This window comes from Sus scrofa, chromosome 9, assembly GCF_000003025.6.
Source record: "Sus scrofa isolate TJ Tabasco breed Duroc chromosome 9, Sscrofa11.1, whole genome shotgun sequence".
Classification (NCBI taxonomy): domain Eukaryota; kingdom Metazoa; phylum Chordata; class Mammalia; order Artiodactyla; family Suidae; genus Sus; species Sus scrofa.
The window spans coordinates 84,214,102-84,230,083 of NC_010451.4; the positions used below are offsets into that span (position 1 = coordinate 84,214,102).

The 15,982-nt window shown below is 36.3% G+C and overlaps 1 protein-coding gene across 22 annotated transcripts in view; it reads right to left on the minus strand.

Moving 5' to 3' along the window:
* DGKB (diacylglycerol kinase beta) overlaps window positions 1-15,982 on the minus strand; it is a 786,786-nt gene that overhangs the window by 642,175 nt on the left and 128,629 nt on the right. For all 22 annotated transcript variants that reach the window (XM_021102444.1, XM_021102447.1, XM_021102453.1 and 19 more), the window contains one exon: window positions 7,462-7,721. In XM_021102444.1, coding sequence (XP_020958103.1) covers window positions 7,462-7,531 — 70 coding nt within the window. In that variant the 5' untranslated portion in view covers window positions 7,532-7,721. The remainder of the gene's footprint in view (window positions 1-7,461; window positions 7,722-15,982) is intronic.

A 15,982-nucleotide genomic window follows, 5' to 3' on the forward strand; every position in this document is an offset into this window, starting at 1 on the left:
TAACCTATTTATTAACAGAGCAATCTTTGTAGGAAATATAAATGAACTATTACTGTTTTGATCTTTATGACTTATTGTGTCACAGCAATGGGCCAGGTGATCTGTCTGAAAGAGATCATCTGGCTCCTCTGAGGCTTACTGTATTAACTGAATTAATATTTGTATGTTATTTAGAATAGGGGACTAAAAATCTATGATGATGAAGATGATGATGATGATTGTCTTATTAAATTCTGTAACATTTTCAGGTGGAATTCTAGTTTTCCAGGTGAGAAAGCTGAGGCACAGGTAATATATGTAACATCCCCTAGGCCCCACAGATAGTAGGTCAAAGATGGGGCTGGGATTCAACACAGTTAAATATTAGTTTACCTGCAAAGCCTGGGCTCTTTCTACCATGTGCCTCTCTCCAAAGGAAGAAAGTGTACACTAGGTCCAAATATTAGGCACACCAGTGCTTACTGAAAAGAACAACTTCATAATTTTGCAATTTTTAAAAGTTTGGAAGTATTCCCACTGTAATAACAACAGTATTTTTTTTAAATAATTTACCTGCTATATAATATACTTTATACAGAGCAAATAAAAAGCTAATCCTACATGACAATATGTGGGCAGATAATGAATCACTTAGAAATATTCTGTAGATTTTATAGAGAAACTACTGTTACCCATGAAGAGGTCTGGAGTTTCTTAACCCTTTGCTGTGTCCTGCAACCACAGTGGGAAGCACTGACAAACTAATAATGTGATAAGCTCAATTCTCCACACGGCAGGAGTGAGAGCTCTCTATCTTATAACGACAGCTTGGTTGACTTCTTATAAAGAGTGGGAAAGAAAATTATACTCCTCTTCCCACATATCAATGGAAATGCTTCCCATGGAGTGACTCAGCCTGAAACCCTAAACAGGAGCATGGTCTCAGCATGCTGTAGGCAGCCACAGCAGGCTTCACATTAGCTGCCTTCAGCATTTGTGGGGACAACAAAGATCTAAGGCTGCCAACAGCACCAGAAGCTTCTACCTTGTGGAAAGAATCACAGAAAAAAAAAAAAAAAAAAAAAGACGCCTGCTCTTTATGCTCCAAAATGTGGCACTTTTTAACTTGATCATCAACAATACGTTCAAACAGCCAATAGAACACACTTGCTCCCTCTCTATTAAAATAACAATTGTAAACACTTACGTTACTTGCAACTTGCCAGCCAAGGTTCTCATTACTTGACCAAATATATTAACTATATATTTTAAATATAGAATATTTTAAAATAGAATATTTACTGAATATGTTATTCAATTTAATACTTATGACACTTCTGCTGTATAGCATAGGGAACTATATCTAGTCACTTGCGATGGAACATGATGGAGGATAATGTGAGAAAAAGAATGCATATATAAGAGTTCCCATAGTGGCGCAGCAGAAACGAATCCAACTAGGAACCATGAAGTTGTGGGTTGGATCTCTGGCCTCCCTCAGTGAGTTCAGGATCCGGCTTTGCCATGAGCTGTGGTGTAAGTCACAGATGTTGCTTGGATCTGGCGCTGCTGTCACTGTGGTGTAGGCCAGCAACTGTTGCTCTGATTGGACCCCTAACCTGGGAACCTCCATATGCTGCAAGTGTGGCCCTAAAAAGCAAAAATTAAAAAAAAATGTGTATATATGTGTGTGTGTGTGTGTGTGTGTGTGTGTGTATGATTGGGTCATTATGCGGTACAACAGAAATTGACAGAACATTGTAAATCAACTATAATAAATTTTTAATGCAACATATTTAATATTTTCCCATTTTCTAAACTTGAACATTGACTAAAAGTATATGAAATAGACTAAAAGTTCATGTCTTCCCATAACACTATGTTGAAACTCTTCCTCCTAATGTGAGGGGACTTTGGGAGGTGAATAGGATTAGATGAGGTCCTGAGGGTGGAGCCCCGGTGAATGGGATTAGCACCCTTAAAAGGATCCTGGGGGAGCTTCCTGCTCCTCTCTCACTCTTTCTACCATGTGAGGATACAAGAGGTTGGCAGTTTGCAGCCCAGAAGAGGACCTTTATCAGAATCCATGAAGGCACCCTGATCTCAAACTTCCAGCTTCTAGAACTTTGAGAAATAATTTTCTGTTGTTTGTAAGTCACCCCTTCTGTGATACTCTGTTATAGGAGCCTAAGTAAAAATAAGACAAGTGGTATATTGTGGTAATTGTGAAGAGAATTCAACACCAGATAACTTGAGGAAAAGATCTTTATAGTATTATCTAGGTCCAACATTGAATGATTTGCTTTTGCTGGGGTAGGGGTTCCATGAACTCACTCATCTTTTGTGTGTGTGTGTGTCTTTTTAGGGCTGCACCCTCTGCATATGGGGTACAATTGGAGCTGTAGCCACTGGCCTATATCTCAGCCACAGCAATGCGAGATCTGAGCCACGTCTGTGACCTACACCCCACAGCTCAAGCAACACCAGATCCTCAACCCACTGAGCGAGGCCAGGGATCGAACCTACATCCTCATGAAGGCAAGTCAGGTTCATTGACCACTGAGCCATAACGGGAACTCCTGAACTCATTCATCTTGATCAAGAATTCTACAACTCAATGAAGAGACAATCCACAGAATAGGAGAAAACCTTTGCAAAAGAAGCAACCAATAAGGGATTAATCTTCAAAATATATAAACATCTCATGTAGCTTTAAGCATATATTTTAAAAAAAATCAAAATTGGCAGATCTAAATAGACATTTTACCAAAGTAGACAGACAGATGGCCAAAAAGTACAAGAAAAGATGCTCAACATCACTAATTCTAGAAATGCAAATCAAAATGACCATGAGATATCCCCTCACATTAGTCAGAATGGCCATCATTATAAAGCCTTAAACAATAAATTCTATAGAGGGTATAGAGAAAAGGGAGCCCTCCTATACTGTTAGTGGGAATGTAAATTGGTGCACCCACTATGGAAAATAGTATGGAGGAGGATCTTTAAAAAAATAAATACAGAACTATCATATGATCCCGCAATCCCACTCCTGGGCACATATCCAGAGAAAACCATAATTCATAAAGATACATGCACCCCTGTGTTCACTGCAGCACTATTTACGGTAGCCAAGACATGGAAGCAACCTAGATGGCCACCAACAGAGGAATGGATAAAGAAGATTTGGTATATATGTATAATAGAATATTACTTAGTCATAAAAAAGAATGAAATAATACCATTTGTGGCAATATGGATGGACCTAGAGATTATCTTGCTAACTGAAGTCAGACAGAGAAAAACAAATACCTTATGATATCACTTATATATGGAATCTAATAAAAATGACATTAAGAACTTATTTATAAAACAGAAACAAACCCACAGTTTCAAAATCAAACTTATGGATACCATAGGGGAAACCATGGTGGGGAGGGATAAATGAGGAGAATGGGAGCAACATATACACACTACTGTATATGTTAACATATATATAATATGTATGTTACTAATACATTGATAATTAACAAGGATCCACTCTGTACACAGAGAAATCTACTCAACAGTCTGTAATAACCTATATGGGAATAAAGAATGGATATATTTGGCTGTATACCTAGAACTAATACAGCATTGTAAGTCAACTATACGCCAATAAAATTAATAAAAAAAAGAATTCCATGACCCCTCCTCATCCCTCCACAGGATATACATATAAAACACTTATTTGACATCGATAGTACATATAATCTTAGCATATTACAAATTTAAACTTAATGTATTAAAAATATCATTCATTTAATGCATATAAAGAATTTCCTCTTGAATGTTACTAAACTATTAAAATCAAAAAAGCAAATCTAATAGACTATGGAGGAATGTCACTTTGCCAATATAGTGCTGCAACATGAAAAAAATGATCCTTACTGTTGCTGATAAACTGATCACATGCACTGAATAGTATAGAATATATACTATTTGTATTATCCATAAGATAATTTGTTTCCAGTTATATTTTGACAATGGCAATTTATTACACAAAGATACATTCTAATCATATTATTTCATATTTAATTTTATAGGAAACTTTTTGGAGGATTAAATCTAGCACTTTTCAAGTTGTCTTTTCCATTTAAAAAAGAGTAGTTCTAATGATCATGGAATCAGCACTATTTATTTCATTCATGAATAAACATTTAATATGTATTCTCATAAAATCAATTTTAATAATGTCTTATACTAACGATGTCACTGCTTTACTACAAATTTACTGAATGCTCAACAAAGAATTTAAGAAAAAGAGCATTTAAGAATGCCTTGTCTCAATGGGTTACAACTTTCACATTTATGACTATTTTTATTATCACTTGTCTTGGGTATTTCTGCAAATTCATGACAACATCAAGCATTTTAATGATATAATTAAATATAACCTCATATTTCTTAGCAAATAAAAACAGCAACCTATAACATATTTAACACCTCAGTATTAAATTCTGTTTATCAATTCAAACAGAATTTGAATATCTGAGCAAAAGCTACTCTAAATGATAATTTAGCTAGCATGGAACAGTATATATCTATTTCATAGTAGCGCCTCCATAGGTAAGTTTCTCATAAGTAACCAAACACAGAAAAATATATTTTAATAATCCAGCTAAGTTCAACATAACCTAAACCAAACTATTATGTTTATTTTACTTGGGGAATTATATCACCATATCACCAAATTCCCCTATCCTATAAGTCAAATTTTTAGAGCTAAACTTTAGAAATCATCTGTCTCTCTCTAAATTCTCACATTTTATTACTGCCCAAATTCTCCTCTGTTTGTTTCGATGCCATAATATCTGAATCTATAGTTTTCTGGTCATCTTTCACCATCCAAATTTTTTTACTCTATTCCAGTAGCCCTCCGGCCTGTCTTCAGTCTCTTTTTATTGCCATACACCATTTCTATATTTGCAGATTAAGCTTAGAGCATAGCATCGTTCACGTCATCATACCCTACGAATACTCTTCACTGCCTAACTCAACTTGAGCATTGTATATTTTATTTCCATCTCATTTTTATAGCCTTAACTCTTCTTCTTCCCTAAATTTTTGGTGTGGCTAAATGTGACTTATCTCACTTTCTCAAATATATGTTAAATTTTTCTTTTTATTTATATCACTTTCATCTCCATTTACCTTAAATCTTTTTTTTTTTTTTTCTTTTGGCCACACCTGCAGCATGCAGAAGTTCCCAGGCCAGGAATTAAAACTGTGCCACAGCAGTGACCTGAGCCATAGCAGTGACAATGCTGGACCTTAATCTGCTGAGCCAACAGGGAACTCCTTAAACCTATTTTTTAAGATTCATTTTAAATACTGCCTCTTCCATGAAGATGTCCCTTTCTCCAGCTCTAGCTACACACTATAACCCTATATGATCTCTAACTTTGTTTGTAGCACTTAAATAATACTTTGTCTAGATATAGTCATTTACCCATTAGTTTCTAGCCTTTATTAAACTGTGAATTCCAGGAGTTCCCATTGTGGCTCAGCAGAAATGAATCTGACTAGCATCTATCTGAGGATGCATGTTCAATCCCTGGCTTCACTCAATGGGTTAAGGATCTGGCATTGCCTTAAGCTGTGGTGTATGTCCCAGACATGGCTCAGATCCTGCATTGCTTTGGCTCTGGCATAGTCCGGCAGCTACAGCTCCGATTTGACCCCCTAGCCTGGGAACCATATGCTATGGATGCGACCCTAAAAAGACAAAAAACCAAAACAAAACTGTAAATTCCCAAAGGGGCAGATCCACCTCTGTTCATATTTACATTCTCTGCAGTGCCAAGCATAGAGCTCTCCCTAAAGAAGATGCTCAGAAATATGTAATTATTAGATGTAATACAATAGTAAAGGGTATACAGAAAAGAGAAAACATAGGTAAACCATTTTTTAGTCATTTTAGAAATTATTAAATATAAACATACAGATAATAACTCAGTCATTCTGTGCTGAATTGTTCATATAATAAGTAAATAAATTGTGCTTTCAGACTAAACAATTTTAGTCCATGAAAACCACATATTGATGTCAACAATTTCTGATTCCCCCCCATTTGATAGTTGTTGTATTTTTATTAGTAGGATTATTTTTGCCTATGCCAGAGGCATATGGAAGTTCCCAGGCCAGGGACTGAACCCACACCACAGCAGCAACCCAAGCCACAGCAGCAACAATGTCAGATCCTTAAACCACTAAGCCACTGGGGAACTCCTATTTTTATTATTATTGACAGAGAAAATTTATAGATTCTTATGTGGATTTGTATTTTCCTTGTGAACACTCACCAGCTCTCTTATATCCTTACCCAAAACACTTGACCCATCAAGTTTGGAAGACTCTGGAAAACCTATGAAATTGGCCTTTTCTGATGATATAAATTAAATGCTTATTAAGGTCCTGACTTATAATATGCACCCTATAAATGTCAGTGCTGTTATTCATTGACATACTTATTTCTTATTCCAAATCTGTCTTTTGTGTTTAACCCTTTCTATTGGCCTCTCCTTCATAATATGATTCAATCCATTCCTGACACTTATTTCCTACATGTCACAATTCTCAGCATAAGCATCTCCAGCTGCTTCCTTTTTTGCTTCTTTTACTATTATGTGCTCTTGCTTCTTTTTCGCTGTCTGTTTTTTGTTATTTTATTCTCTCACTCTCACCATTCTTACTACTTACAACATATTTTCTCTCCTCATCATGTTCACATCCTTTTGCTGTCTATTCATTAGAAGCTTCATTTTCTCTTCAACACCTTGACACAGCTGCTGTCTGTATTTAAAGTTGAAGCTTAATTTGTGAAACAGACCTTTTTTGAAAGTCCATGATAAAAACAATAAATAAATAAAATCTTACTGTTTATGGTAAAGAAGCTTACTATATTAAAAATCACATACGATAAAGTGTATGACCAGAGCCTATCTTTTGTATTAATCTCACGCTAAAAAATTGGCATAAGGTCACGACACTTTGTCTTTTACGACCTCTGATTTCAACTTCAGGAAGTGTCTGTGACGTCCTACTACGGTCTTTGAAATGTTATACTAACAAACAGCGGGGGGAAAAAAATCTCACTTTTCTCTTACTTCTGCTTATCCTTCTCAGTTATGGTATCACCAGTCTCCAGTCTCCCAAACTGTCTTATCCTTCACTTCACATCTACTACAGCTGGAGCGTTTCCAAGTTCAATTTTGCACATAATATTCTGGTGCTTTTTCTTCGAGATTTGATTTGCAAGTTTACCTTTTCCTTTTTCTCAGGCATAACAGGTAGTCTCAAGTTCACTTACTTATAAACACAAAAGTCACACTGATATTTATACCAAAGCTGAACTGGATCTATACTCTGCTTTTGAAAGTAAATAATATGTCACTTAATGTAAATGCCAAATAATATCCTGTTATACATATGCATACTTACACTCAGCGTATTTCTGAAGCTGGGAAAATTCTGAGGGGCTGAGGTGGGCCCATTTTTCCTGGTTTGTCATAGTGGTGGTGTGGAGTTCTCTTACATACCAGGTGAGGAATTCTTTACTCAGATGTGTGGCAGAATTTATGCTTCAAAGTTTCCACATGGTATGTTTCATTATAAAATACCTCAAATTTTCAAAATATGCAATCTGTCACCAAGAAACCGCTGCAGATATGGGTTTGTAGTTTCAGTATGGTATTAAAGCACTGCAGAAAGAAAAGCATAAAGATCCAAAGATTAGCATCATGAAACAAAGAAAAAAACTGACAAGTTATAAAGATTTTTAGCTCCTAAATAACATATTTCAAAGTTATTCTACTTTGCATAATACTCAATCTTTAATTCCTCAGTCTTTATGAGCAATTTTATATACATTTCCTAACACCAAATCATAGAAGAAATATGACTAAAATGCAAAGTGTGGAGAAAATTTTATAACAATTAGTTTCGTAAAAGTAGATTTTTTTGCTCAGTTTTAAAAATGCCACATTCAAAGGGCAAACAAAGGTATCATTCTTATCAATCTGAAGGTATCAATTATTTAAAATTTAACAAATGTTATGTTTAGACCCATATTATGAAAGGAAGCTAAATAAGCTCTATAGTTCCCTAAATATACAATGTTCTAGTCTACCAGCTTTCCAACAATGGTTTGGAATGGTCATCAGTGATAGTACATATATTTGCAATTATGAAAATCAATTTAGGGGGTTATATAAATTGTGTTTTATTCTCACGGTAAAATACAGTAATTTTAATTTTACCATCCATAAAAATTCCAGCGAAATTTACCAAATTAAAGCAATTCCAAATGTCTGACAGACTTTCATAATGATAGTAGATCGGACAACTGTGAATCATGCTTAAAAATAAATCCCTAGGTTGTCATGGACCTACATTCACTGCTCTATCTATAAAGGCAAACAAAATGAAAAACCATCTGGCTTCAGTTTTTTATCAGAGACAGTGATCAACTGCTCAGTAGCCAACCAGACTGGCACTGTAAACATTATACAAACTGAAGTATTTAGAAATTATTACTTAAGACAGTTTATGAAATTTTATGACTGGAAGGATTATGAATATAGGTGCCATTACCTAAAGGCAGGGTACCTATATAGGGCATTAGTGGCTGAGATCTCTTTACTGTTTTGTCTACCAAACCCTCGACCTCACCATCATATTCTGTCATCTTTTGCTTAAAAAAAATTCTTTTTGTGGGTCTCGTTTCTCAGGGTTCTTGCAGTCAGTTATCAGTTTTAAAAGGTGACTGTTTGCTATTTAATTGGGAAAAATGAAGATAGTGATTCATTAACACAAGCCAAATTTCTAGGTCTTTTTTTCTTCCCAGTGGATGTTCTTACATTACAACCATGACTTTGTGGAAGGAATGCAAACTAAAAGGAATGAGAACATGTGATGGATATTTCTTTGTGCTTTCCACCCAGTTTCTTCCTACTGATTTCATCCTTCACATCAATTTCATCCCAATTCTTTGCTTTTTTCCAATTACATGCCATTTTGGTGTGACTATAAAGCAAGGTGTCCTGTTCTCTCTTGTCCAAAGGGAGACAGATGACTCACTCACAACTGGAACATGAGACTCAATCTCATGGGGCTTTAAATGTAAGTGGAGTTATTCAAGGACAGGGTAAAAATAGCTCTATCTGAATGATTACAGCAAAATAGGATACCTGTCCCTGTCTGAGCCTGGCTCTTCAGGTATCCTGCCACTTCTAGAAATAAGTAGCATTATTTTAATAAGGGATTAAGTGGTCCAGAATCAGTTTCCATTGCCTACAACCCCAAAACCTCAACTCATGAGAGACAGTTCATTTATTCATTCAAAAAAACATTTATCAATCCCTTCTGTGCCAGAAAGCATTCTAGGCACTGGAAATACAACAAAGATCAAAATACAAAGACAACAATGTTCATTCTAATGATGTGTCAGTTTTACTGAGAGCCTACAGTATGCAAGGCATGGACTTAACAACATTCATTTTTGGGTCCTTTAGTCTTCATGAAACAACTCTGGGAGGTGCTCATTGACTCCCACTGCAACAAAAGAGCAAACTAACACAAGGTGATTGGAATTTGAGAGACAAGATAGAGACTGTGAGAAACCCACCCAATATCCATTCTCTCTTGCTTCCTTGGTAAGCAGAGCCTTAATTTTATAAAATAGAAAATATCTCCATCTAAACAACTACACTCCTCAAGTTCTTTGCACAAAGAAGTGGTCAGTGAGATGGAAGTGGACATTGCATGGAGCATACAGGAAAGTTCTATTTAAAGAAACAGCTGGCAAGTATTTGTTTGTTTTTGCTTTTTAGGGACACACCTGTGGCATATGGAAGTTCCCAGGCTAGGGGATAAATTGGAGCTGCAGCACCTGGCCTATGCCACAGCCACAGCAACACAGGATCCCAGCCATGTCTGCAACCTATACCATAGCTCACAGCAATGCCAGACCCTTAATCCACTGAGCGAGGCCAGTGATCAAACCTGCATCCTCACAGAGACAACAGGGGTCCTTAACCTGCTAAGCTACAACTGGAACTCCTTCCTAATGGTCTAGTGGTTAGGATTTGGCACTTTCACTGCTGCAGTTTAGGTTCAATTCCTGGTCTGGGAACTAAGATCCCACATCAAACCACTGTACTCAGTGGCCAAATAAATAAATAAAGAGGCTCGGGCGCTACTGTGAAGGCAGTAAGAAACAAGGAAAGAACTGCAAAAAAGGGCAGAAACCAATCACTCTTGGAAAATGAAATTTTGGAAAAATGTCAATGTGCTCCTTTAGGTTTTTCTCTTTCACCTGTCTTGCAATTGCTTCCTAACAGGCTCCCTGAGTATTTCCCTTTCCTTAACATGGCTTGTCCCTTCCTGTCCATGGATAATCATGAACTGAGATGACTCCAAAGTTCTGTCTCATAAATTACCAACAAGTAATATGTTAGTATAGCAATTAATTAATTATAGTTTTTCACCTGGCTACTTGTTCTGAAATTTATTAAAGTTCTGCAGTTAATTTAGTGTAAGAAACTCAAATTTAAAGTGACTGGTCAACTACAATGAGGTACCACCTCACATTGTCAGAGTGGCCATCATTAACAAGTCAACAAATAAATGCTGGAGAGGGTGTGGAGAAAAGGGTACCCTCCTACACTGTTGGTAGCAATGTAAATTGGTACAGTCACTATGTTAATTGGTATGTAGGTACCTCAGAAAACTAAATACAGAACTACCATATGACCCAGCAATCCCACTCTTAGGCATATACCCAGACAAAACTTTCACTGAAAAAGATACATGCATCTGTATGTTCATCACAGCAATATTTACAATAGCCAAGACATGGAAACAACCTAAATGTCCATCAACAGATGAACAGATTAAGAAGACGTGGTTTATCTACACAATGTAATACTACTCAGCCATAAAAAAAAAAAAAATGCCATTTGCAGCAACTTGGACACAACTGGAGACTCTCATTCTAAGTCAGAAAGAGAAAGGCAAATACTGTATATCACTTATATCTGGAATCTAATATGCACAAATGAAACTTTCCACAGAAAATCTCATGGATGTGGAGAATAGACTCATGGTTTCCAAGGGGGAGGAAGGGAGAGGAAGTGAGATGGACTGGGAGTTTGGGGTTAATAGATGCAAACTACTGCATGTGGAGTGGATAAGCAATGAGATCCTGCTGTATAGCACTGTGACCTATATCTAGTCACTTGTGATGGAACATGATGGAGAATAAATACACACACACACACAAACACATACACATGACTGAGTCACTTTGCCATACAATAGAAATTGACAGAACACTGTCAATCAATTATAATGGAAAAAATAAAAATCTTAGAAAAAAGAAAAAAAGAAAATGACTGGTTAACTGATTTCCTTCAGATCTTTATATGAACGCTACCTATCTCCTTAATAACATCTCAACTGGTCATTCAATTTAAAGTTGAACATTCATACACACTATTCCTCCATCGCACTTTTATTTCTTTTGAATATAATGTCATATTATCAAATACTCATTTGACATTTGAATCACACTAGAATAAGAGGCAACATGAGCGATTTTAAGCCCTGATGGGATTCTACAAAAAGGACCAAACAACTGAAAATGCTTATTGAATTTGCCCTTGATTTTCATCTTAATGCATGTATTAGATTTTGCATCACTATCCTCTCATGTGATCTAAGATATAAATCCCATGAGGGCAGGGGTTTTCACCTATCTGTTCATCGCTGTTGGCCAGTGCAACAAAAGAGTGCTTGGTATATATACATATTTGTAGGATGAGTTCACCTACACGCTTTTTTCATAATGAAAATCTTTGGCTGGAGAATGAGAATGAGCCCCTGAAGTTGATAAAGGGAAAATGGTACATGAGGAAGGGATAGAAATCATGATGAGTTTCACTTTCTCTAGGTGCCAAACCTCTTCCCTTCAAGTGAATCGACATCAACCAAAGACACTGTACTTAGAGATACAATCTTCTATAGTTCCACCAAAAAAAAAAAAAAAAAGTTTTATTCCACTCTTTTGGAGGTTGTTAAATATAGCTAACTTTGCATAAATGAGCAATATTTCCTAGGGATGCCATAACTGAGATGAGTTAAGCAGTTTACAACACCATTTACACATGAGCATCAGGACAATATCTAAATTACTTTTAGATATTTAACAAAAACACCACTTAGCTTTTTATTTAATTTAATGTGATCTTGTCAGCTTAACTCTTCACTTTTCATATCAAGAACAGCTTTTCTGAATGGATCTACTCCAACCTGCATTTTAGCAGATGTGTTTAGAGAGTAATGGCATCCCAGAAGGACACAAAGTCAATTCTTTCTTCTTAGATATGATTAATTCCCACATCAATGTGCTTTGACTAAAACTTTCTCTTTCTCATCCTTCTCCTAATGGAGACTCTGGTTTCTCATAATTCTCCTTATTCCAGCTCTCACCATGTGCCATGCTGCCAAATTCACACACAAATAAGGGTGAGGTACAAATGGAAAAGGTTTTCTTAAGTCTTTCAAATGAATTAATCAACATATCCCAAGTCTAGGTAAAGAGAAATGTTGCATGTGTAAAATTAAATAAAGAAACACAGATCTTCATGTCTTAGAAGGAGATGAGAATGATGACAACACTTTCTTATAGTTTCTGCCTCTTTATAAATGTACAGAAAGAAAATGACAATATTTAGTTGAGATTCTCTATAGAGCTTTTGCAAACTTCCCATTCCTCTGCAAGGGAGTTGTCTTTAGGCACATAAACTGAAAGCCAGAATGGATTTACACTGCTGAATGTTGGAATGCAGTCTAATTCTAGCGTCTCATCTAGTGAATGGATGTGCCACTTTGTTTAGCTGATGGCTGGAAATAATTGTAAGAGTTGGAGAAGGCTCTTTGTACCTGGATAAAACACATTCTCCATAATCAGGGAAGGAAATCAGACTTCTCATGACTGATGCACTAGGAAATGTTTAGATAAGTGGATGCACTGGTTTTTAGTCACATTAAACGTATGTGTCTAAATAATTCTTAAAATTCAGCATGTGATGACTTCAGTCATTGAATTAGTACACACTAAAGTACACTGAAAACTATACTATACAAAGTTAGGTATTATGATCACTGAAAATACTTACTAGGTCTCAAGGGTCATAAATCCCAAATTATAAAGTAACGGACAGAAAAATCATAGGAGTGAAAAAAAGATGAGGTCCAAAATATCAATCATAGAATTTCAGAAAGAAAAATAGGATGAAATTAAATGGAATGTTAATATTATCACTTCATTTAAAATTATTTGTTCACTTATCCATGAAAAGAAATCCAAAATGAGACCCAATATCATGCTGGGCACTATGCCAAATGCTGGTGCTGTAGGTGTAAATAAGACAGATCCTAGCTCTTGTTTGGTGAGAAGATCTACATTAAACAAACCAACTACACAAATAAATAATTATAAACTGTGATTAAGTTATATGAAAAATAGGTCATGGAATTTTATGAGACTACAACAGGAACCCTGATTTAGATTTAGAGATTCAAAGTGCAACTCACAGAAAAGGTGTATTTAAATTAAATCTAAAAAGTTGAGTAACAATTACAAACTTGATTAATAAAAAATACATTCTGAGTAGAAACCTGGAAGTGAAGAAACAAGCAATAGAAATATTAGAAGATCTCCAAAGAAGGCAAGTGTGACAAGAGCCTGGTGTCCAAGAGCGAAAGGAACACACCATTAGATCAGAGAAACAGGTAAAAGCCATGTCATGGAGATTCTCAGAAGCCATACTAAGGACCTGTCATATACATAAAGCCACTGACATATTCTTTGAAGGAGATAAACATGGTCCATTAAGAAGTTCATTCTAATCAATGGATTGTAAAGTGAAAAAAATAGAAGTGGGAAGGCCAAAGAGGAGGCTATTCCAGTAACTGGAAGAGGACTGTTAGTGGCTTTAACTTGGAAAGTCATAGTAAAAATGAAGATAAAAAGCCAAACTTGTGATATATTTTCAAAGCAGGATCTGAAAATGAATGTTATATGCAGGATTAAGAGATGAAGAATAACTCTCATAGTCTTGCCTTGAACACAGGCTGCAGAAAGGTGGAATTTAAGTTTCTAAATACTGGAACAGTATCAGGTGTGAGAAGAAAAAAATTAGTAATCTTGTTTTGGGATGTGTTAAACTTATGAAAAGACATCTAAACTGAAAGGACAAGTAGACAATGAGATAAGCCTAGGGCTAATAAAAGAGAGACAGAAGTATGACATTGTGAGTTATATGAGACAGATACAGATATTTGAAGAGAGGGAAGTTCATAAGACTGCCAGATATTTAGAAGCTATGCTACTAAAAGCTCTGCTTTCAAGAAAAAACTTGCAGTCAGCTGCACAGTACAGTTAGCTGACAGTCTCTAGCTCTTTTGCCTTCAGAATGTGTTCAGCTTTCAAGGTCACATTCTTTACAGGCAGAGGTCAGGGACTAAAGATGACGGATTAAAGAGGATCACACCATTTTTGTCCAATAAGATAATCCTTTTATAATTCATATTTGCTCCAGAACTCCCCAGTGGACTGGCTAAGACTTTACCACATCTGCATAGTTATCTGAAGCTGCTCATAACCAACCCTGAATCTCCCATCCTCTTTCTTTTCTGAGGTATCAAATGTGAATCATTGTTTGAAGGTTCTCTCTGCCGGATCCTGCTTTTCTTCCTTCTTTGTCTTTCACAGGAGTAATTTCCTGATAAGCCTCTGTATCTGTAACTCCATCTCAGTGTTTCCTGGTGAAGGGTCCCATGTGTCAGGATACCAATAGGAAATAGATGACATCCTTAAAATGAATAAGGAGGAGTTTAATAAAAGGATTATTTAGGAAGTGTGAACAGGGGGTTAGAAAAATTAATACAGGCCAGTGCAGTATCCTGGTCAAGCAAAAGTTAGGAACTTACTGAACTAAGTCTGAAGAGGATAGGGGTGTTGCAGCTAAGAAACCCAAGAGTGGTTTTATATATATATATATATATATATATATATATATATATATATATATATATATATAGGATCATGTGATAGGAGCCATGGGCTTAGGTAGTGGGATGCATCCTTCTTTCAATGACTTAGTTGGACAGGAGGTAGAGAAATAACTTCCCCGACCTTGTCATCTTTCAACTCTCCAGTCTCCTTCATTACCTCTCATTGACCAAGCCCAATCATAAGTCACTAGGCCAAGATGGCTATTGGTGCAGTCTATGTAAAATTGCCTCATGCGAAACAGAGCAAAGTGGGAAGAGGATAAAAAGGAATCTGTTGGGACAAACATGAAATATCAAGCAGATCTGCAAAGAGTGTGTGGTGTGAGAAAATGGGCCCAGCACAACACTCCAAAGCAATCCCGTATTAGACACTAGAATTGGAAAACAAGGGAAGAAAACAAAAACAGAAAAATATGGTGTCAAAGAGACAACAGAAGAGGAAGAAAAGAATTCTTCCAGGATAAGGTAGAAAGCACTTTTCCAAAGTTGCTGAGCAGGTAAATAAAAAGAGGATTGAAGGAGTCCTATGGCACAAAGGGATACGTGTTTTGCTACAGTACCAGGACATAGGTTTGATCCCTGGCCTGGCACAGTGGGTTAAAGGATCTGGCATTACTGCAGCTCAGGTGTAGGTCTCAATTGTGCTTGGATTTGATTCCTGGCAAGGCAACTGCATGTGCTGAGAGACAGCCAAAAAAAAAAAAAAAAAGGAGAGGGATATCTGATGCAAAACATGCTGGTCACCAGAGATCTTAGCAAAACAATTCTCTGAGGCTAAGCAAGTCAAATTAGAATGGGCTTCATAATAGAGTTGACTCTGGAAAGGTTGTGAATATGGATACTTTGAGAAGTGTGACTATGAGGGGGGAGGTCAAGAGCTAAA